The sequence below is a fragment of the Staurois parvus genome, unplaced genomic scaffold (genome assembly GCF_062004578.1).
Source record: "Staurois parvus isolate SC_StPar_1 unplaced genomic scaffold, SC_StPar_1.0 ptg000152l, whole genome shotgun sequence".
Taxonomy (NCBI): Eukaryota; Metazoa; Chordata; class Amphibia; order Anura; family Ranidae; genus Staurois; species Staurois parvus.
Genome location: NW_028317948.1, coordinates 497763 through 523436, shown reverse-complemented (window position 1 = coordinate 523436; position 25674 = coordinate 497763). Strand labels below are relative to the sequence as shown.

Genomic DNA, 25674 nt, shown 5'->3' with positions numbered 1-25674 from the left:
CACTGAAACACTTGCACTCAGCCATGCAGTCACACTTGTTCTGGTTTCGACAGCTCATTCATTTCAAATGTACTGGAACCAGTGCAAGCTCTACTTTTTTCAAAACACACCTCACCGAACTGCATGGCACTGTGGTAACACGCAGTTTGGTGGCTGCAAATGCACTGCGTTTTCAAGATGCGTTTAGGGTGCCAATGACAATAATATAGCACCAGCACCCGCATGCATCTCATAAGGGCAGCACATTCACATGCAGTGCTGCAAACATGCACAGAATGCACCATTCCCGAACCGCGTTCCAGTGTGAACAGGTCCTTATAGAAGAATTGCATTCTAAACCTTATTGTCTACAAACAGAATTTAGACATTATAAGATATAATAGATGTTGGCAACCTAAAGGAGTTCTACAATGACAGCATACACTTTCATATTATAACAATAGCTGTTAATAGCAATAGAAACAAATGTTATTTTTGACAGTCCAGTAAAAACTTACTTAAAAAAATTTCCTTTCATGATGTGAATGTTGTCTGTCTTCTGGCCATTTCTTTCTACAACTTCCTGAATTTATTGCATGCTTTGTAGTTTCTCCTCTGCTCATTCCTTTAGTTTACTTTCGACTTCTAAGGACTAAATATCCCATGGTACCTAGCTTCTTGCAAGCTTTACTGACTGCACCTTCTGAAACTTCTCCTCTCAGCACCTCTGTAGTTCAGAAGGCAGGCCCTGTGAAATGTTTGACACAGCAGTGCCTGTTCACAGGGCATAGTAAATATGTTTCACTGCATTCAGAGAAGTAAAACTGTAGGATTCTTTACAAAGTGTTTAAAATTCAAGATCTTTCTGATTAATAGGAGTATGGTTTTACATTATGATCATAGATAATCTTTAAGTGTTAACGAGATATGGCAGGAAGGTGTTCACTTGTGCATTGGTATGGGCATTGCCTTTTTTCAGCGGGAATGTGGGGAACGCAGTTATGGCACCTCCAGCACTGAATGTATGAAATGGTAAGGGATGCTGGGGTGTGCTGAGGGTCTGTTGTTGCTGTCTGCTGGGGGATTTGTTGTTGCAGCAGGGTCTATTGTTGCTGGGCGGTGTATTGTTGCTGGTGATGTCTTATGTTGCTGGGAGATCTACTGTTGAGGGAGGGGTCTATTGTTGCTGGCTATTGGAAGGTATACTGATGCTGGCTTCTGGGAGATCTTTTGTTGCAGCTGAGGGTCTATTGTTGCTGGGGGAGTTTATAGTTGCTGGGGGGGAACTATTGTTGTTGGGGGGGATCTATTCTTGAAGGGATACAAATTACAATTAATAAAAATTACTCCAATATGAGTAGTTCTGAATACTCTAAAAGAGGCAATACTGGGAGGTGGGTAAGGGGTGGATTGGAGGTGATTAAGAAACAGGGAAAAAGGGGGGGGTAATACCTGCACCTAATCCCAGAGAAAAAAAAGCCCTGGGTATGAGGCTTTTTAAAATAATAAAAGTCATTCTCTAAATCAGCCTAATTGCGTTATCATTTTTAGGAAGAGATTATCTGATGATCAGTAACCTCTTACTCATGTTAAACTCTTGAAATGAAGACAAAAGAGATGCTCTGCTTCAGTTGCCTACTCATTAGCATGCAGAAATAATGTAAACATTTAATTGGAGGTTGAGTTAGTGTAAGAATACAGAATAATAAAGATTTGTGATCATCATGCATATTTAATCTTTAAATTCACAAGGTTCTAAAAGTGATTTACTTAACCGTTTCCCAACCGCCTATAGCAGAACTACTGCTACAGGGCGGCGGGGCTTCACAAAATCACGTACATATATATATATATATATATATATATATATGTGATTTAGCATTTCCAGGTAGGGGGTGCACGCCACCCTACCCGCCCCGCCATTGCAGCTGTCACCATTGGTGGCTACAGCATAACAGAGCAATACAAAGCAGCATGCTTACATAGTAAAACACATACAAGTCACATAGTAAAACAACACACAGCACACAGTTAACACTTTATCATCCCAGATGTTAACCCCTTCCTGCCCAGTGTCATTAGTACAGTGTCAGTGCTTTTTATTATCACTGATCACTGTATTAGCGTCACTGAGGATGTCAGTGGCAGTTAGTCAGTTCCCCCCCAGTATCAGAATGCCTTCCGCAGTCCCGCTATAATTTGCTGATCGCTGCCATTACTATTATTAAAAAAAATTAATGAAAAAATTCTGTATATATACCGCCATTTGTAGATGTTATGACTTTCACATAAACCAATTAATTTACACGTATTGGAATTTTTTTTAGCAAAGACATGTAGCAGAATACATTTTGGCCTAAATTTCTGACGAAATTTGATTTTTTTTTATTTTTTACTGGATGTGTTTTATGGCAAAAAGTCAAAAATATGTTTTTTAAAAATAAATTGTCAGTATATTTTTTAGTTTATAGTGCAAAAAATAAAAAACAGACAGGTGATAAAATACCACCAAAAGAAAGCTCCATTTGTGAGAAAAAAAGGACACAAATTTCATTTGGATGCAGCATTGCATGACCATGCAATTGTCAGTTAAAGTAAAGCAGCGCTTTATCGCAAAATATGTCAGTGATTTAGAATTCACTAAGAAATACTAAATACACTGGATCACCATAGCTGGAAGAGAATTAGCATGTTTTAAAAGAGAGGTCAGCATTGGCAGTTTCTATGCTTTCTCAGGACATCCCTAATTCCCTATCCCCTTTAGTTTCCCTAAAGCTAAATTCCTTCAAGAGGTAAATGCTTGTTCTGTCTAATGGGAGGACTAAATAGGGATACCTTATGCCTACATCCCATAGGCTTCTTCCTCTTTGTAAGACTGTCCCCTCAAAGCCACTCCTCTTTATTTATTTTATTTCAGGTACTTATATAGCACCGTCAATTTTCGCAGCACTTTACATATATATTGTATATTCACATCAGTCCCTAACCCTCAAGGGGCATACAATATAGGGTTCCTAACTCACATTCATATACAAGGGCCAATTTAGACAGGATACAATTAAGCTACCAGCATGTCTTTGGAGGGTGGGAGGAAACCGGAGTACCAGGAGGAAACCCACGCAGGCACAGGTAGAACATGCAAACTCCAGGCTGGAGGTGCCATGGCTGGGATTTAAACCAATGACCCTAGTACTGCCAGGCGGAAGTCCTAACCATTTAGCCACTGTGCTGCCTGATCAGTCACAGCTCTGCGACGTCATCATGTACAATGCAGGACCATATGTTGTATATGAGGACGCAAAGGGCTCATCCTCATCCCGTGACTGTTGAACAGAGGAGAGGAACAAGGTATGTCATCTTATTCATTATCCACTGGAAAAAAATAGCATTTAACCCTTGGGTTCGGAGAGGGGTCCACTGCAAGGATAACTTTCTCAAGCCCAGAGTTCATCTTTAAATGGTAACTAAGACATAATTATGTTTCTTGCTTATTCAATGTTTACTACAAAATGACTGCCTAATGGTACCAGCTGATACACCTAAAGTATATTCTTCTGCCACAGTAAAATAACTTTTTTTTTTTTTTTACCTCAGGGCTTCTTGGACAAAAGTAATAAACAGATCGGCGAGATAGTTGAGCTTGTCAGAGGGAAATTGTCTGGTGGGGCCCGTGCTACTTTAGGAGCGCTCACTGTTATTGATGTGCATGGTAAGAGCTGTCTCCAAAATAACTTTGATGAAAAATTGAAAGTAAAATGGTTTGTTTTCAGATTGGAACAGACATCAGGTTGTTTAGGCATGATTACTTTCCTTTAAAGTGCCATAAAGAGAACTGTAGGTTGCTAAGATTGACCTCATAGATGGGTACTATCTGTGGAGAATGCGCGTAAAGCATATTTCTGGAGGGATTGGAGAAAGATGTGACATATCTCCAAATTGCACAAAGCTATTTGACTGTATAGCTTGCCTTCCAAATCATTTCTATCATAGATGAACATGAGAGTCTAACATTTCGCAAACCGCTAGCTGCCATTTACTATCTTTAAGTAATTGCAAATCTGTACTGATCTATAATTGCGCAAAGAATCATTATTGATTTCAGAATCATTTATTGTAAGAATTAGCCTGAAAGGAATCTGCCATGCCATTTCTGAGCTCTTCTTTGACAATGCTACTTCTGTGGCTGTCATTCTGATGCTTTGACTCCAATGCTTTCTGAGTCTCTGACTTGGAAAAAATGTAGAGATAAGGATTAGAGTGTGGGATTAAAAGTACCATTTCATTATTTGCAGATGACTTCAAGCTATGTAATGGAATAATGTCTGTACAGGATGTCTCCAACCTACAAGCAGACCTCAATGCACTATTTAATTGAACAACTATGTTGCAAATGAGGTTTAATGTTGATAAATGTAAAGTTATGCACTGGGGGGGGGGCTAAAAACATGCATGCATCACATATTCTAGGGAGAAAACAAACAACTAGAGTCAATGGTGGAGAAGGATCTGGGTGTTCTGGTAGATCATATACTTAATAATAGCGTATAATGTCAAGCTACAGTTTCTAAAGCACACAAAATATTGGAGAACTAGAGAAAGTACAGAGAAGGGCAACCAAACCGATAAGAAGCATGGAGGAGTTCAATTCTGAGGAAAAACTAGCTGAACTGATCTTGAAGAGAGGTGATTAAGGGGGGATGTGATCACAATATACAGTTGTGTTCAAAAGTTTGCATACCCTGGGAGAATTGGTAATATACAGTACCATTTTTAAAGAAAACATGAGTGAGCAGGAAAAACACATTTCTTTTTTTTTTATGGGATTCATCAACTGTCATAACAGAATGACACAATAAAACAAAATATGGCAACAAGTAAACAAATGAAATGACCCCTGTTCAAAAGTCTGCAAACCCTTAGTCCCTAATATTGTGTATTGCCCCTTTTAGCACCAATGACAGCAGGCAGTCTTTTGTAATAGGTGTCTATGAGGCCCAGAATTCTTGCAGGTGGTAAGGCTGTCCATTCATCTTGGCAAAATATCGCTATGTCATGCAACGTTTTTGGTCATCTTGCATGAACTGAACATTTGAAATCTCCCCATAGTGGCTTAATGATAGTAAGGTCAAGAGACTGTCATGGTCACTCCAGAACCTTCACCTTTTTCTGCTGTAACCACTGGAGGGTCAATTAGACCTTGGGCTTAGGGTCATTGTCGTAAAAAAGAAATAGCAGGCGCATAGTGGTACGGTCCATGTGGTGATATTTAAATGGATAAAATTCCAGATAAGACAAGGGCAATCCAGTAAGCATTTGAGCAGGCTGTGAATGAGTGAAGCAGACTCTGGAGTAGAAGAATAAAAGCAAAGGACACAGTGCCTCTAAGTGTAGACTGTATAATAATTTTAATAAAAGGTAAGTGTAACAACTCACATGATAGTGTAATAAAACAGGCTCATAGGAATGAAAGCAGTACGTCTGTCGCTAGATGTAAAGACTGCTCTGGAGAAGAGGAACCCGGTCGGTCAGCAGGAGGTGCTGCAACAGGTTAGGCATAGATGGTAAGGCCTGGCTGGGTCTTCTAATATGTCCGGAGCTAGTGGTGTTGGGCTTCTGATGTCATGGGGATGAGACGCGTTTCTGAGCATGTGCGGGAACCAGCGTGGGCTGACGTGTTCTTTTATCAAGCATAGGTGGAGCATAGAAACAGGAAGGTAGAGGGAGAGCCATAAATAGAGCGTGGGGGATGATGAACAGAGCTGGGGGCGGGGAAACTAAAAAGTGACAGGACAGCTGAGAGATGTCTGTCTAAAGGGCATGGTGAATCTAATAAAGACAGATCACAGTGAGGATATATAAAATCAAGATAAAATGACAACAAATATTGGAATAATAACAACCAAGGATCAACATAATGCACAAAAATGTAAACAGTTATAAACATGACAATGATGAAATTGATTCATAAGGGGATAAAGGAAAAAGGAAGAGGGGAATGGGACATATGTGCATATATATGGAAAAGTCTCCTGTGCACAAAGAATATATATTTAAAAATATATGTAAAATTAATATGATATAATATAGGACTAAACAAAGGGGGGGGGAGGGAGAGCCCTACATATTGGTGGCGGTATAAGAGAACCTGCAGACATATGGAGTAGAATAAATAAGCAAATGTTGACATAAAAATATAGAGAGCATCCCATGCACAGCTTTCATGTAGAAGAATGTGAATTGTCTCCCAGTATTTTCTGATAACATGCAGCATTCCTCTTGCCATCAATTTTAACAAGATTCCCCATGCCTTTAGAGCTCACACACCCTCAAAATATCAGTGAGCCACCACCATCCCTCTCAGTGGGGATTGTATTCTTGTTGCTATAGACCTTGTTGACCCCTCTCCAAACATAGTGCTTATGGTTGTGACCACAAAACTCTATTTTGGTCTCATCACTCCAGATTACAGTGTGCCAGAAGCTGTGAGCTGTGTCAGGGTGTTTTTCGGGCATAATGTAACTGGGGTCTTTTGTGGCAAGTATGATCGTATTGTGCTCCTTGAAACAACCATGTCGTGTTTTTCCAGAGGAAACTGTATTTATCCTGATGTTACCTGTGGGTTTTTCTTTGTATCCCGAAGAATTCTTCTGGCAGCTGTGGCTGCAGTCTTTTTTGATCCACCTGACCCTGGCTTGCTATTAAGACATCCCCGAAGTTTCCAATTCTTAATAATAAGTGATTGAACAATACTGACTGGCATATTCAAGGCTTTGGATACATTTTTATATCCAGGTCTTTTGGCAATTCTTTCCTGCTCCTCATGGATCAGTATCTAGTTGCTCAGTGCATCCACATGAGAGCTAACAAACTCATTGACTATTTATACACAGCCACTAATTGCAATTTAAAAGAGCCACAGATGTGGGAAATTAACTTTTAATTTACATTTTAATCTGTGTGTTTCTGTACCAAGTCCAAACATTCCTGGGTATGTAAACTTTTGATCAGGGCCATTTGGGTGATTTCTGTTATCATTAGGATTTAATAAGAAGCCAAACTATGTGATAATAAATGGTTTCATATGATCACTATCCTTAAATAAAAGACAATTTTTGGCATGATCAGTCATATTTTCAATATCAATTCCAAAATGTATGGTTTATTACAGCTGCTAATATATAGCGCTGTCAGTTTATGCTGCTTTACATATATATTGTACATTCACAACATTTCATGATTTCTGGCAGGGTATGCAAACTTTGGAGCACAACTATACATAAGTGGTCCATATATTAACTTTGATGTAGAGTTGTTCACTTTAAAGACATTAGCAAGAACTAGGGGACACTCTTTATGTCTGGAGGAAAATAAATTTAAGCTCCAAATACGAAAAAGCTTATTCACAGTAAAAGTTGTCAGAATGTGGAATAGACTTCCTCCAGAACAGCTGGCCAGCTCAGTAGAATGTATTAAAAAAGAGCTGGATGCATTCCTAAATGTGTAAACTATAAATTGATATTAACATTTATAGGTAATAATAGCAGAGATTGATGACTCAGGGAATATCCGATTGCCTTCTGTGGGGTCAGGAAGAAATGTATATTTCCCCGCTGGAGTAAATTGAACTGGGCTTTATATGTTTTTTGCCTTCCTCTGGACCAACTGTGGTTACAGGAGTCTATATATAAAGGTTCTGGGGGTCTGACTCATTGAAGCCAGAGACATCCTGGCAAATAGCCTTTTCACAAGAGAGCCAGCCATGGCAGCCCCCTAACTTTTTTTGACAGAGTCACTTTAAGTGTAAAATGGCATATTTGCTCATGCATTGCTAAAATTCCTAAATAAAATATATTTAATTATGGAAAAACAAATTTTACTAAGAAATACTAGATTTGCAGAAGTTAATGCTTTGCAAGTGTTTATTTAATATGACCATATATTTCTTATTTATTGTTTTTCATATATAATTTAAAATATTCAGTGTCTCATTTATTAAATAATTATGTACATTATCTGTCTGAAAATGATATGCACCTTCTATTAAGTGTATTTCTTGCTACACTGAGCAAAGTGAGATTTTCCACAACATCAAAGAAAGACAAGGATGACATTAAAGGGCTAAGCATAAATTCACAAAGGCATGAACTGATTATAGTGTAGTTGCAGGAAAAAGGTAGCAATTTTCTGTGTTGTCAATCACATCAGGACCACATTTAAAAAGACTTCAAGCCTCTATTTAACACCTTCGGGGTTATCTAATATGACAAAACCTAGTATTTTAAGGGCAGTAACATATAGTAGCCAGTCAGTGGATAGAAAAGGCGTGCTCTAATCATTGGTAGAATAGGAAAAGTTGAGCTAACTATTGTTTGGAGGCAGAAGATGATTATCATTGGAGGACACAGAGGTAAAGTAGTAGTTGTTCATTAACAAGAGAGAGAAGGCAGAGCAAAAACTAAATGTCACTGAGAGAAGAGAATCGCAGCAGCAGTTCATGTTCCATTGGGTGAGTATTCAGAGCAGAAGCTGTTCATGGACTTCAGAATGAAGAAAGTGGAGGCAAGAAGAAAATCAATCGTGGATGGATGCAAGGGGTCATGCATAGCCTATCATTTCTCCCTTCTGAGCAGGGGACTGCTGAGCTGGAGCATTTGCCCCAAGACCAGTAGAATTAATATATGTTTGGCTGGTGATCCTGTGTGGAGATGCAGACTATTGTATATCTTACTGCTCCCTTTTCAGACCTGCAATCACAGTGTCTGGCAGAGGTAAGTCTTCTAGTACTAACTTCCTTTGTGATTCTGAAAAGTAAAGTGATCGTGTTTAGAATGTATTGAAAATGTAGTACTGGAACTGGGGTTGAGTAGGCTTCCAGAGCACATGGTGTTGAGGAACGGGATGCCAAGAAATCTAGTGGTGATATTGTGGAAAGAGCCACAACAGAAGGTAATGCAGATACTCAAGAAGAGTTGAGATATGGGTGTGGAGAAAGTGCTATGGATGTAGGCATCAAATAAAAATATATCTCTACCAGAACAATATATATGCTGGGGACCTGTAAGCATTGCAATGCAGAACTTTGGAAAGGGTTGGAAAGGGTTGAAAACAGGGGTATGTGCTTTTCTGCTACATTCATTCCTGGAGGCAGAATCCTCTAGCAATAGCAGGAATAGTTGCAATCTTTTGTAAAAAGAGTGTAAGTCACCTGTCTTGTGAGCAGTAGAACACAGCTGTATCTTGTGTTGATTAAGCAGCTAGACAGAGATATGAATCATTTGTTTTGAGCAACTTGTTGATGCTGATCACACATCTTTGGACTTTAGGAAATCATAGGAAACACTGTTACAATCTCCAATGAAAAGAAACACTTTCTATCCCTTTATCAGCTCTTAATATATAGGCCAGATCTCAGAAGCCTATAGACAGAGATTATCTGGTGCCATAAGCCTCACCCACAAACATAGGCCATGCCTTTGTCCTGTTGATAAAAGCAAAGACAAAAAAATACTTTTAGGGAAATAAACTGTAAAAAAGTGGATACTTCAACTGAAGAAAACATGTTGCACAATTAACAAGAACATATAAAAAAGCTGTCTGTAGGGATTCACTGTTCAAGCATGGCCTAATGGCAGCCCATGACTTTAAAGGTTGTTGCAAATCATAGCAGAAATGAATTAAGGCAAAAAAAGCAAGGCAAGGTTGTGGTTTTGTTTTTAAACTACAATAGCCCTTAAGGTACCTTAAAGTGGAATTAAACCTGATCTTAAAAAATGTATAACTTGGTCCCTGGGAGCTTTTTGCCATAATGTACCAATAACTGATTGAAACAATTTCAAAAAGGCAGGTTACAAAACCATTCGTGATTTCAGCAAAAGACATATCCCTCTTAAACTGTTCCAAGCACTACAGTGCAGATTAATTTGGTATCTGCTTATCATAGTCAATGTAAGCACAGTCAAAATTGATAATTTTGCACCAATATGAGCTTAAGCTTGAGAAAGAAAGAAAGAAATTATATCACGTTGGTGGAGGAAATACAGCTTTATTGGATATTGAAGGATCATTATATTGCTTTGAATTAAGGACACATTATTTGATGGGATAGTGCTGCATCGTGGAGGATGTTATACATTTTGTTGAAGTGTGGTGAAGAGCACTAATTGACATGTCAACAGCAATCATTTTTTATTTTATTTTGTAGTTTTATTTTATTTTTCATGCACTTATTTTTTATATTTAATGCTTTTATGAACTTTTTTTTTTTTTTTTTAATCCAAACAACTTTTATTGTCAAGATAATAAAGACAATGGAACAGTATTTACATAATCCATAATGACATTACTGCAATAGCAGGATTACACATAAATAGAACAACGTGGATATGCAGATCCCATAATGGACAGAATAACAGAAATAGTAATCAAACAAAACAGAGACCACAAGGATCCAAAACTTTGACAATACCTTGCTTTTTCCTTTTTACTTTTTATTCCTTCCCATCCATATGTAAACAGAAATGGGGGAAAGGGACAAAGCCCAAAACATGCCTTCAAACAATAAAAAAAAACCACTTCAACAACAACCTCTGCCTGGACGTCTCATCAAAGAGAATGGGAGATGCACATGATCTCCCCCAGGGGGGAGGAGTGGAGCCACACCTGATATAAAATGTCACACCTACAAAAGTTGGTCTACTATCACTTGAGGAGGGGCGAGCCCAGATGTATCCAGCCAACCCTGCCATACCTGCTGGAACTTACGATAAGCATTGCGATGTTGGTACATGAGTTTCTCCCGTGGGAGTAAAGAATTAACATAATCTATCCATTACTTACTAGTCAGAGGAGCCGATGATAACCAGTACCTTGCTATCAACTTCCTAGCAAGATATAAAAGTCTAGATACCATAATATACCCTCCTGGTTGGAACAGTTCTTGGTCCAGTGCCCACAACAGACAATGCAAGGGATCCTGGGGAACAGTATATTGCGAAACTAGAGAAATAAATTGGAGAACCTCACTCCAATATCTATGTAACATATGAGCATATGAATGAAATCACCCTGTTGCATCCTACACCTCGGACAATCAAGTGAATCACGCCTGCCCCACCGATACAGTTGCACAGGGGTCCCATATGCTCCATGGAGAATAAACAATTGAGATAATTTATGAGAAGGAGAAAGAGAAATTCCCAGAAGAGATTCCAGGGCAGCATCCCAGACATCTCCAGCAAACTCTCCAACTTACCACTGTGCCCTGCTCTGGAGACTAGCTTGATCCTGTACTGTGGACAATAGCGGGGAGTATACCCAAGAAATCATGCCCTTCTTATGGGTTGCCTGAGTGACATCCTTAAGAAAAACTGAGTCTGTCCATGTGAGATTAGAGAAAGAAGACAGAGCCTGTATCATATGGTGTAGCTGAAGATAATGATAAAAATGCTTATGTGTAAATGTAAATTCCATTTGCATTTGAAAAAAGGACTTTAGGATTGCCCCCGAATGCAGCTGAGATATAAATTAATAGGGGGAAGCGGTATGAAGTTCTCAAACTGGTACTTCTCCGTAGAAGTGTATATTTTCTGTGCCCCATCAGCTGATTGGAACAAACTCCAATATATATTGTCCACTGTTCTTTCTTTTCATTTGGCTTCCACAGACTCCAGGGTATGGTGCCATCCTGCTCTACTACATTCAGCAGAAATGGTACCACTGGTCTCACACGTTCCAGTCCCTGGTGCTGTAAAATGGCTTCTTTAGCACCAAGGAATGTGGTCTGTTGTTCCAAGCTCTATGAAAACTGGTCACATTGTATATGTGCTTTAGGATCAGTCCAAGATGTGGAATGAACAATATCCAGAAACTCCAATAAATTTCTGTGTGTCCTTTTTGGTAGTGGGGGGGGCGGGACAGTCCTTGGTTAGTTTGTACAACTCTCTCTATAACTTTACCTGTGACCCAGTCCATATGATTTCCAGAAATTTCATCTCTGTGGTAAGTTCCTGGACCTTGTCTCAGTTTACAGCCTACCTTCTGATCTCCATGTGCCCATTCCCTTTAGTGAAAGAGATCATGATGTGAAACACAGCAACTTTCACATTCAGGGTGCTCAAATCTCAAGCAATTAGTCTGGAAAATGAGGGTTCTTTTGAAGAAGCTCAGTGAAGGTGTACTGCCAACCATACTACACAGAGGTAAACTGGTAATGAGGCTCAAGGTCTGTTGGGATGGAAAAGAAAGCCAGTTCTGTCACCACATATGCTCCTGCCTCTTTTGCAGTTTGTTCACTGCTGGAGATCATATAAGGAACAGCCTACTTCAGTGGTGTTGCAACTTTGTTTAGGCCTCTGTAATCAGCAGTTATTTTTCATGTTGCAACAGGTGTCTTTACTGGGAACACTGGAGCTGAGAAAGAAGCTAAAGGGAAATACCCCAAAAATTGAATGAATGGACTATCTTGGTATCCATTAACAACAAAATAATTAAAACAATTATATAATTTTATTGGTACAAAAAAAATAAAAAATGTTTGTCAAACATGTACATGAATTCATAATTATAACCCCATAATTCAACAGCGTGGTCTAATGAATTACATAGTTCATAGTTATTGTAGCTCCGCACCATAAGAAGATATAATCATGGGGGATCATGTTGACTCCTCTATATGCTTCTTCAGGAGGAAAGGTCAAGATATACCCTGAAGCAAAATCATAATAATCAAAATACAACATATCATAAAAAATATATACTGTACACTGTATAGTGATACAGTACATCTAAATCAATAGACAAGTTACTTACCAGTGTGGACTCATGCCGACAAAGGGCCAAACAAGGGCACCAACATACCTCCCCCACAGCGGAGACGGAGGGCAAAACAGAAGGCACAGTTACCAGGCACACCACTTATATAACTGAAGAACACTGAAATAATCATTTTAGAAGAAAAAAAGAAAGAAAAAATACCATATACTAATCTTAACAAAATAATATAGTAACTAGGCAAGGAGGGAACTGAGTATATCAGAGGAATAATATAGATATTAATCTTCCAATATCCTCAAGTCCCTCCTAGACTAGCTACTATAGTATTGTTTTAAGGTTAGTATATGGTATTTTCTCTCTCTTATTTTTTTTTTTAAATATGACTTTTTCAGTGTTCTATAGTCATATAGGTGGTGTGCCTGGTAACTGTGCCTACTGTTTTTCCCCCCATGTCCGCATTGGGGGAGGTATGTTGATATGTTGGCGCTCTTGTTTGGCCCTTTGTCAGCATGAATCCACACTGGTAAGCAACTTGTCTATTAATCTAGATGTATTGCTATATAGTGTATATATTTTGTATGATATGTTGTATTTTGATTATTATGATTTTGTTTCAGGGTATATCTTGACTTTTCCTCCTGAAGAAGCAGACTATTTCCACGAAACATGTAGAGGAGTCAGCATCATCCCCCATGATGATTTCTTTTTAGGGGGCGGGGCTACAGTAACTATGAACTATGTAATTTGTTAGACCATGCTGTTGAATTATTTGGTTTTAAATATGAATTCATGTACACGTTTGGCAATAATTTTTAATTTTTTGTACCAATAAAAATATATAATTTTTTTATTATTTTGTTGTTAATGGGTACCGAGATAGTCCATTCATTCAATTTTTGGGGTATTTCCCTTTAGCTTCTTTATAGACATTCTGGATGATGGTACCCCTATATTCCTTTATGTACTTAAAACAACATAGTGCAGCGCTTAACAAGGTGAAAAAGTCAATAAAGTAATAATCGAGCATCCACAGTGATTCACTGGAGAAATACGAATTCCCACGACATCCACTCTGTCAGATAACAGAAATGCGCACTCACCAGAAACGCATGGAATATGCGCATGTGTGATCATGCATCACAGGCAGTGGGTACATCAGAGGTTAGGCAGCAGGCATCTCCCTCACGGTGGGTCATCACAGACTTTTTAATCTGGTCCAGGGGTCCCCTTAAGGTCAGCCAGGTGTTCCATACAAAAAACCTCCTCCCAGGATGGCAAAGTGCTTTCTCTGTGGGGATGATAGCTCCAAGAAGGAGCCCCAGAAAACAGATGCCAGAGATAGTGTAGTATTTCCAGAAAAGTAATCTTTATTCATATAAACAGGTCAGTGTGCATACTAAACATCTGGTGAAAATAAAGATATGCAGCAGTACTGACCCCAGTAATGATGACCGCCGGGCTTCCTCGTGGCTCCGGCGGTGGAATGACGTCACGCTCTGCACAGCTCCTCCTTAGGCCTTTCGTGCTACAGGCACATCATCAGAGGGGAGGCTGTACAGAAGCGTGACCGACGTCTGTGTTAAAAATAAGGAAATTGGCACATGCGCAGTTAGCCGCGGCCATTTTCCCGAAGAAAGCGGGTACTGCGCATGCGCGAACACAGCAGCGACATTATGCCGTGGATCCGCGATCTATCACATAGCAGGGAGGAGACAGAGAGGTCTCCTTACACAGATTCCTGGTACCGATTACGGACAATGCCACAGACCCCAGGGACTTGCTGCAAGTGCTATATATATAAATAAAGTGCTAACAGTTGATAAGATTTGTCTCCATGTTTCCTTCATTTATTATTTTGTTACTTTTCTGATACATAAGATTGTTTTTATATCTTATATTGGGTTGCGTTCTTAACGTTTTTCTTTACCTTCAGTACGTGGGGTATGCTCTCCATGAGTATGACATTTTTATAACCCTGAATGTCTTGATCTTTTATCAATTATCTCCCAGTATTATTATATGCTGTCTTTCTGCCCCGTTTTTACCTCCCAATGCGGGTAGAGGAAGGATCATGTTAATTTCTAAAAAGATTTTAATATTCTTATATGATTTGTCTTTAGAGCCTTTTTGGCTTTTTATCTCTTTTTATTCTGTTTGCTCTATAATAATTTTTTATCATGTGTTCTGGGGGCATTTATTTTTAATACTCACCTTGATACAGTCTGGCAGTACAATACCGTATATGCTATTTACTGCTAAGTTTTATCTCTTTATTTGATGTGTGCTTTTATTCAACGTCTCTTTATGATTTTATTTTGTGATATTTACATACTTATAAGCCTTCATCTTGCCGTGGTCCGTTATTACAATTTTATGCCACTCACTGAGGGGATCTTTGTACCCCATGGATTATTATATGCACGGTCACTGGTAGTAATTTTTGCACTGTCACTTTATTTATATATATAGCACTTGCAGCAAGTCCCTGGGGTCTGTGACATTGTCCGTAATCAGTACCAGGAATCTGTGTAAGGAGACCTCTCTGTCTCCTCCCTGCTATGTGATAGATCGCGGATCCACGGCAAAATGTCGCTGCCGTGTTCGCGCATGCGCAGTACCCGCTTTCTTCGGGAAAATGGCCGCGGCTAACTGCGCATGTGCCGATTTCCTTATTTTTAACACAGACGTCGGTCACGCTTCTGTACAGCCTCCCCTCTGATGATGTGCCTGTAGCACGAAAGGCCTAAGGAGGAGCTGTGCAGAGCGTGACGTCATTCCACCGCCGGAGCCACGAGGAAGCCCGGCGGTCATCATTACTGGGGTCAGTACTGCTGCATATCTTTATTTTCACCAGATGTTTAGTATGCACACTGACCTGTTTATATGAATAAAGATTACTTTTCTGGAAATACTACACTATCTCTGGCATCTGTTTTCTGGGGCTCCTTCTTGGAGCTATCATCCCCACAGAGAAAGCACTTTGCCATCCTGGGAGGAGGTTTTTTGTATGGAACACCTGGCTGACCTTAAGGGGACCCCTGGACCAGATTAAAAAGTCTGTGATGACCCACCGTGAGGGAGATGCCTGCTGCCTAACCTCTGATGTACCCACTGCCTGTGATGCATGATCACACATGCGCATATTCCATGCGTTTCTGGTGAGTGCGCATTTCTGTTATCTGACAGAGTGGATGTCGTGGGAATTCGTATTTCTCCAGTGAATCACTGTGGATGCTCGATTATTACTTTATTGACTTTTTCACCTTGTTAAGCGCTGCACTATGTTGTTTTAAGATTATATTGATATTTTTGAGGCATTGTGGTTGCCTTAAGCGTTCTAGCTGCTGATATTTATGAGAGCGCTCACTATCTTTTATATTATTCCTTTATGTACTGTAGCTGTTATTAACCCTTGAGGCTCGTTATCCAACTAGAGCTGAGAAAGAACTTTCAGCAGTTCATGAATAGTCTCCCTATAATGCATAAAACAGACTGGATTCTCTGGTGGAAAAATGTAGACAAGTGTCATATCCACATGACCTCTGACCAGTCTTTACCCCACTTTAAGATATGTTTGTGAGAATGCCCAAATGTTAATGTACCCCATTCATTCTGGAATGACTGACCCTAAAGTGCATCCACCAAGAATATTTTTAGCTAACTCTGATACCATAACATTTGCCCAAATTCCTGGTCCCTTTACCAGTGATAAACTAAAAACTGTAATCTAATTTAACCCCTGGTTCACATCTGTGCGGGCCGCAATTTGTGCGGGCACAAGAGCCCATTCATTTGAATGGACTCCCATGCCCGGGACAAGCAGGGAAGAAGTCCCTGCACTACTTAGGAAATCGCAGCCTGCATGGGAACCGAAGTTCCCAGTACAGTTACGATTTCCAGTGCGGGCTGCATACCATTACAATTAATGGCACCTGCGGGTCCCACATTCCTCTGTGTGGGCGGTGCGACTGCAGGTATTTATGCGGGTAGCACAGCGTCACCACTCGCACAGATGTGAACCAGAGATCTAAGAATAAGAAAATGGCTTTTTAGCTGAAAAAGTAATTGTTTACTTTTGCTAAAATAAACAGCTTTTAACTTTAGCCACCGGGTTTTCTTATTTACAGTACATACTGATAGTAAAGTCATTTTAAAAAGACAGTTTTTTGTTTTTTTTAAAGAAATAAAATATTTAATGCAGTATAGTATATTCTTAGATTTTACTGAAAATGTAAAGAAGCACAAAGTGAGAAAACAACTGTATTAATTAAAATCTGAAAATATGTGTGATAGAAACCAGCTTTTAAAATTATGTAAGCAAGATGGATCTTTTTCACACATTAGGTGTGACTGCATAAAACATTTGTGTGGATTGAAGCACATTTGACAGAATATAATTTAACTGTAACATTAAATTACATGATATGTTTCTTTGTATGCATTCTTGAAATAACGATATCCATAGATATGATCTTTCTCATGGCCTTGACATAATGTACATCCTCTTTACTTTGCTAACAAGCCTTAATTGATTATTTGCTTCTAGAGTGCCATTACAGTCTATTTGGAATTTAGCAGTGTACAGTATACCTATAATTAAAGTTTTCTGGTGGGAATTGTGGGTGAATGTGAAGGTTAGGAATAAATAATCTTCTGCAATGATATATTTTTTACTGTATAACATCAGACACCTGCCAAGGAATTAGCCATACAGTTTTTTCACTAAACAAAATGCCATATGCTTTATACCAAGCCATACAATTCAGTCCTCAGTCCAGAGTTTTAAAAAAAATTGTGAGTTTGTATCCGGTGTAGCGCTTCCCCTGTAGGAGACGCTGGTTAAGATGGGTCCTCTGTTCTCTGCCTCGGCCTCCTTAAAGCAGAACTTTACCCATAAAAATTTGATAAAAAATAATGTTCTTTAGCAACGAACATACTTCCACATTAATAATTATGCTACCAAAATTAGTGTGTGCTGTATATTGTCTCCAGCATTGTTCTTTTTTTCTTCTTGCTGAAAGCTGCCATTTTGTTGAAGCCCAGAGCCCCTGAACAGCAGTAAATCATAAAGCTGAGCTAAACCCTTTGATTTAATGGTTTCAAAAAACAGTTACATTCCTAACTGTCATATTTGCTTGCGTCCTCAACCAAACTGTTAAACTATCAAATGGCTGGTGTAATAATAACTGATTGCACGTGCAGCACCATGGCAGTTGCAGATCAAACAGAAGCAACTTCCTTGGCTGTAAAGAATAGGAGGGTTTAAATTTGGCTGTCAGCAGATCAGCTTCTTCAAATTCAGCACTGCCTACAAATGCGTAAAAATGGAGATCAACTGAACATGTACAGAGCAGGGTGAGACAGTATATTACTGGATTTTAAGCAGTATAGACACTTATTTGTATTGCATTACATAGCTATACCTGCAAAGGGGGCCAGCCTGGAGTGATCTAGCAGGATTTTCTTTCTAAAGTTCCACTTTAACAAACTTCAGCCTCCCTGACACACCAGGTTAAGTGTTCAAAGCATGCAATATCACAAAAAAATCACTGAAAGTAATACTTAGTACCCAGTAATAGTATATATCAAATAAACAGGCACTGAACCAGTTAGTAAAGACAAACTTAATATATTGCCACCTGATATATATGTATATATATATATATATATATATATATATATATATATATATTAAGAAGTAAGCACAGAAATGGGTTAACAAAGGTAATAACACATTTTAGCATACAGGCAGATTAGTTATAAGGACTAGGCATAAGATGACACTTGGCATCCAGATCATAAACAGTAGCAAGGTCACCTGAAGTTGAGCACTGAGTAGTAATAAATATTGATTTACCAAACACAGGAACTATACTGCATAAATGGCGACTATGCTAGACCTAGACTGACTGGATGTGCACTGTTCATAGAAATGAAGGAAAGGGGAGAAGGGAACAAAGTGGACTTGCAGGATGGATTTACGGAAGGGGCAGTCTTTATGCTGTTCTTCTGCCAGATACAGTTGGGGCCCTTTAAGAAGTGTTGGTGTACTTAACAACAGTTTCATTAAACCAGCATGCAGTATAGGTGAAGTAACAATTCAGCAAAGGTGCTGTAATGCTGCAGTACAGATGTCTGCACAGTACATATGTCCCTTTTGTTCAGGTCCAGGATAGTAATACTGCCACCTGCTGTAACCTGCTTCAGTCCCTTTTTTGTACTACAGTGTCAGTACTTCCGACCACCCCAGCAGTGTATTACTCAGCCCTGTCCTATGGAGACTGTGCTCTCCCTTCAGGGCTAGTGAAAGCAAGGAGGCTGCAGAACATCATGTGCCACAGACTCCTCTTATGGGAAACCTTGACACCTTTTTTTCTTCAGTCTACAATTTTTTAAATCTGTTGAATTACTGAATGGCAGGACTGCAACCCTTTTTTCATATGTCCCTTTTGTTCTTTTCACCTTTCTGGTCTGCGCATGTGCAGTTGTTGCCGATCTGCCATGCCTAAGCATGCAGCTTGGGCATCCCTTCTCTCTCTTCCACTCTTGAGGCATCACACCTACCTGCTCAAGTTTTGTCCTCCTTCCTAATACCTTCAGTGCCTGGTGACAGATGGCTATTATCCCCTTCTGCTCTGCAGCAGGAATCTGAGTAAAGTCAATGTGATACTGTCTCACTTTCATATATTTGTATGGCGACCTAAGGTGACTTAGTCACAAAACAGCCATTAACCATTCCTTTTATGCAATTAGTGAGTTAGTAGCCCTTGCAGGTACTGTCTCACTTGCAAACTATTAGCATGGTGGACTAGGGTGCCTTAGTCACAAATGGCCATTACCTTTCTTGCTCTGCAGTCAGTGAGTAATGCTGACTCATGGTGGGGCATGGCTTGTACCTCCATGTGAGTGCCAGCAGAGTAACGGAGTTCCCACAGCTACAATATATCCTTTATCTATCCTAACCCAGCATATCAAGGCACAAACCTCCTGAAAAGGTGTACCACAGATGCTTTATCTGCACTGCAACTGTGGTGTTGCTATTTGACATGACCAACTACAATAAGGAGGAACCAAGAGTCTACTTTGTCTTTATTCTGAGGCATGCAGAAGGAAATGATTTTGTGCATTTTCGGCAGAGAGACACTGGGGGGATTTACTAAAACTGCAGAGTGCAAAATCTGGTGCACCTCTACATAGAAACCAATCAGCTTCCAGGTTTTATTGCCAAAGCTTAACTGAACAAGTTAGAAGCTGATTAGTTACCATGCACAGCTGCACCAGTTTCTGAGTGCTCTAGTTTTAGTAAACCAACCACACTATCAGTTTTATTTGCATTGAAGTTAGCACTCAGGGTTCTTTCCTACCCACTACCCCCTGCTAATCCACCTAGAGTGCTATCAAGCTGCTGAACTATAAGAATGGAGAAATCATTCTTAGAAAGGTGAAAGAAATTAAGGATTTCTAGATTTGTGTTCCCTGATTTATCCATCAACGTACAAAACCAAATACTGATATTCCAGGATGTGAAATTACTTCTGAATGTCCTCCAGCTATCCTGCTCATTGCTCCAGAGAGCTAAGCACTGTCTCCCAGTGTACCACCCCAGAGATCAGATGCTCCTCTATTTTCCAAATACCACCCAAAACGTACTCTCCGCTCCTCACAAGACCTCCTACTCTCTAGTTCCCTGGTCTCCTCCTTCCATGCCCATCTCCAGGACTTCTCCAGGGCTTCCCCCATCCTCTGGAACTCCCTACCCCAATCCATCAGACTATCACCTACTCTCCTCTCCTTTAGGCGCACCCTGAAAACCCACCTCTTCAGGGAAGCCTACCCTGCCCTCAGCTAATTGCCGATCTTCTCCACTCTTCCTACCACTCCATCCCCCACAGCTATTCCTCCCGTACCACTATCCCCTCCCTCCTAGATTTTAAGCTCCAAGAAGCAGGGCCCTCAAACCCCTCATGTATCGCATTGTATTGTTATTGTACTGTCTCGTGTATTGTCTCCCATTGTAATGTACAGCGCTGAGCAAACTGTTTGCGCTATATACTGTACTGTATAATAATAATAATCTGGCTGCATGAAGGAATCCCTGGACAGGGGATCCAGTGCCTGCCACATAAATTGTGAAACAGTCCTAGGTGGCAGGCTAACTCAGTTTCTCACTACAGTGCCTTCTTCCCCTGCCTGGCCCAGGGGGTGTAGGTCTTCTCACTCAGTCCTTCTGCTGTGCTGCTGGTAGGTTGGTGGCTCTGCCTGTAGGTGAGCCTCTCTCCATCTGTGTCCCCTCGTAGGCTCCTGCCTTCCAGCCTCACATCCTCCTCAACTCTCCTCCAACTCTCTCCAACACCCCTCCCCCGAGCAGGCTCGATTACTCTTAAAGGCTGTCCTGGCCCCTTCACAAGCCTGTTGGGGATTGGCCAGGATCCTACAAGAGTACAGACCAGCCACACCTCAGATCTGCCCACTGCTTCTATCTAGATCTTTCTCCAAAGTCCTGGAGCAGGGGGAAAATTCCAGGGGGCTGGCCTGCAGAACTTCTTAGCTCTGACCAAAATTTGACCCCTGCTAGCTATCACACCCAGGCTGCTACTCAGCCCTCCTATCTAACAATTGAAGTGTAGCTCCCCTATCTGACTAGGACAGTGCTACAGATACATATATAGATAGATAAATAGATAAGAGTGCAAAATCTCTACATGCTGGCAATTCTTTTTAATCTACTTTGCCTTGCCCATGCATTCTTCTGCTTAATTTATACATTAGCCATATTGTTTGATGGATGAGCCTCACTGCATAAGGTGCTTGTTTTCTACTTTTGTACTTATGCAAGTCTACTTCTATACTCTTGTCTGTGGAGGGTGCATAGACACCTATCATTTCCCCACTGTTGTATATCCAGCATGGAGTGCTGATTAGAGTCCTTGAGGGGTGGGGGTGCCACGTGTGTTTTCCGCTGGCGTGCAGTTGCCACTGTTTGGCTTTTGCAGAGCAGCACCTTGTTCCTCCACCACTGGATTTCTACAGCACAATGCCAACAAATTTATTGTGCTAAGCACACCAGCACTATCTACTACCCAATACAGTTAGCACCATTATAAGCCACTTGTGCATCCATGAGGACACTGCACAACCATTTATGCCAACACTTATTTGTCAGCCATACAAGTACCTGCAGCACAAATTGCCATCTTGATCCCTATTTCTCTTTTGTCGTAAATCTTTAATATACTTTAATGATCTATGAAGATCTCTCTTTTACCTGCAGACAGGCTAAGTTGGATTCTCAGTGATGATTTATATTTCTGTATGCCTCTGTCACTACAAAAATATTTGTTCCTTCATTGTATATGTCAGAGGTACTTCATTGTTTCATTCAATTCTGGATGGGCAAACGTGATGTAGCAACACTAATATTAGTATTCAGGGGTGAACACATAAGCTCAGGTTTCCCAACCAGGGTTCCACCAGAGGTTACTAGAGGTTCCTTGAGCAATGAGCAATTTCTGCCTCTCAGGTAAGTTCCCACCAACACCATTGATCTTTTTAGCTATCTGTAAGGGGGAAATTTTTTCCAATGACCACACGTGTAAGGGACATTCTTCCCACTGACCATCACACTAATGTATCATGAGTTGTAGATGCAGTAATTTTTAGCAGGGGTTGCCTGACACCAGAAAGTTATTTTAAGGGTTTCTAAGTGTTGAGAAGGTTGAGAAAGGCTAGTCTAAGTGGGACATGTTTGACCTTCATTGCAAAAATGATCTTTGAAATGGGGTTGTTAACTATATAGAGAATCTATATCTCATTGGAAATGCAGTATTCATGTTTTTCATGGACACCTGTGTCCTTATCCAGAATTGACCCTGCTCTGGTCAATGAAATGTTTGCTATGATTGTATATGCTTGTGTTCTATTGTCGATAAGTCTCTATGATCACTCTTCCCTGTTAGTGATGTCCTGTTTGGGCAATCTTACCCACACCATTACCCATGTCATTTAAATTCATTTTAGCTCACATTCCTACAGCCATTTGACCCAATATCCTCTAAGCTTGAGGAATTCTCTCTGAATAGGGGTTCAGCTTCTATGGTAGTGGTCTACATTCTCAAGTTTTACCTATTCTGCTTTCTCCTCAAAGAAATTTTAAAACACATACCATGAAATAGAAATCTGAATGTTTGGCCTGTTGATGCTGAATGCCAATATTTTCCAAATCCTAATTCTAGCAACCAAGTACAATTGGTGAATACCTAAGATCTGCTTAAAGTCATGGCCCTTTTGATGGCTGAGCAGGCCTTGGAGGGGGAGCAACCAGATCATTTACAAGCCCAGGTTACCCAGACTCGGAGGAATTCCAACTTCATTGGATGTACAGTAGTATATCTACCTCTGGATATAGTTTACAGGATAATCCAAATATCCTAAACAAATTCTATTCCTTCTACTCACAGGTATATACCTTAAAAGCTTGATACAATCATCAGCACTTTTTCACATTCTTAGAGCAGATCTCCTTTCTACTAATGATCATCCATGATAGAGAAAAGTTAGATGTGCCATTGGAGGAACTTAAAGCGGAACTTCACCCTCTCAATCAACATGGACTATGTGTAAACCTTATGCTTAAGATGTCCGTGGCCAGAAATGCTAGAGGGATGTTTTTCAAAGTGATTTCTTAGCAAAAACAATCATGGAGACATGGATGGATGGGGGAGTTTGCTTTGAATATTGAAAATGAATTAAACTGTGTTTTTAGTTTGTGCTTCTTAGATGTAGTATATGGGATAAAGGTAAAGCGAGCACTCAAAAATCAGCTGCTGGAACACTCCAAGGAATCACTGGACCTCATAACAAGAATAATAAAAAATATATAGTGCAGCGCTGTAATGCTAATAGGAATACAAGTGAATAAAAGTAAGATGAAATAAAAGTTCATAGAGTCCTTTATACAATAAAAGGTGATTGCAAACGAAAATCATATGAAGACCTCTTCATCATTAGATAGATGACTGGAATCAAATAGATAAAATGCGCACTCACCGACTGCGCATTTTAAATGCGCATGTATGCAATTTTATCCAGATAATCGGCCAGGCATGCAGATCAGCCAAACGCATAGGTCATCCCTCTCAGATAAAGACATCAGCCTTGGGTGCAGTAATATGCCTCCAGGTCCAGAGAGCCCTCTTGCCCAAAGTGTTAAGGTAAACAGCTGGAGGTCCATGTCTTGAAATGCTATCTTTGATTCAGAAAGTATGGAAGCCAGTGCATCAGCAGTACAGTCAAGCAACTAGCATTTTCAGAAGCAGGTAAACACCCAGATTTACAGCAGCCAATTTTTAGGGTACCTTGTAACCAGGAGAGGGATCTCAACCTACCTTAACACTTTGGGCAAGAGGGCTCTCTGGACCTGGAGGCATATTACTGCACCCAAGGCTGATGTCTTTACCTGAGAGGAATGACCTATGCGTTTGGCTGATCTGCATGCCTGGCCGATTATCTGGATAAAATTGCATACATGCGCATTTAAAATGCGCAGTCGGTGAGTGCGCATTTTATCTATTTGATTCCAGTCATCTATCTAATGATGAAGAGGTCTTCACATGATTTTTGTTTGCAATCACCTTTTATTGTATAAAGGACTCTATGAACTTTTATTTCATCTTACTTTTATTCACTTGTATTCCTATTAGCATTACAGCGCTGCACTATATATTTTTTATTATTAGATGCAGTATAGTTCCTCTTTAAGGAAGCAGTAAATTCACTCCCCACAAAAGAGGCACTGGGCTCTGATGGCATACCAGTCGGGCTCTACAAAAATTACATGATGTTCTAATCAAAGCTCTTTGATACTCTTAATGCTGCCTTTGATATCACCCAACTCCCCAATTTCATATAAAATGCCACTATAATTTTAATTCCTAAACCAGTCAAAGATGTGACTAAGCCCCAGATTCTCCACTCCCACAGACTCTACAGGTCAAGAGACAACTGACTCTGCGCTTTGAATGTGGGTATTGGGCCTAATGGCATCCTCCCTTGTATGTGATGGCTTGTTTATTGTCCAAAGCTCAGGGAAGGACTTTATAGGTTTTGTTTCCTGGTACAAAGATATAACATTGTGTTACAGTACATATTTTCCTAAGAAGTACAAAAATAATTAGAAGCTGCAACAAATAGATAAGTGTTCGCACTGAATAATAATTACTGAATATAGTGTTCGCCTGAAGTTCTGTTTAAATATAGAGCACCTTTCTTAGAGTCTACAATGGGGGCTTAGTTAGCAACTATAATATTGCATGGTTTTGACATAATACAAAAAGTTACCTTTGACTAATTATAAATTTGAAAAAAAAATTGCACACCCTGAAGAAATATAAACCCAAAAATTCAGTTCATCCCTATATTGTTTACCTAATAGACAGAAGCCTGGAGCATCTGTCAGTTCATGAACAATATCTTTTATTTTACAGTGCATTTAAACTGTAACTTCTTCCATTACAGCATACTGTGCAGTAATATGCAATCACTGGTAGGTGTGAAAGAAATAGATGAGTTTGGTGTCATATGCACTCCTTCTGATAATGTAAGATGCAGTGTGCCATGGCGTGGGTGTATAAGCTGGACTAGAAAAATGTTTCTTTGCAAAGGTTTGAATAGTTTACGTGGCTCACCTAGTATCATTCGATGAGGTGTAATCTCCTTGTGGATAATAGTGATGGCATGTAAATATATTGTATGTGCCTGCATGCATATATAAATATGTGTGTGCATATATACAGAGTGTGTGTATATATATATATATATACACACAGTGTTCTGCAGATAAGTTTCAGTTGGCCTGCATAGATCAACACAGTCTCAATACTAGGAATGCTCTGAATTCACATAGAAAACAACTGTCAGAAAATGTCA

General features: G+C 39.8%; 1 protein-coding gene across 1 annotated transcript in view; it reads left to right on the top strand.

Annotated features, from left to right (window-relative positions):
* The window catches only part of DNAH3 (dynein axonemal heavy chain 3), a 213068-nt gene that overhangs the window by 1055 nt on the left and 186339 nt on the right, over positions 1-25674 (top strand). Inside the window, exon 3 of the mRNA XM_089674783.1 lies at positions 3574-3688. Within this exon, the coding sequence (XP_089530909.1) occupies positions 3574-3688 (115 nt within the window). The remainder of the gene's footprint in view (positions 1-3573; positions 3689-25674) is intronic.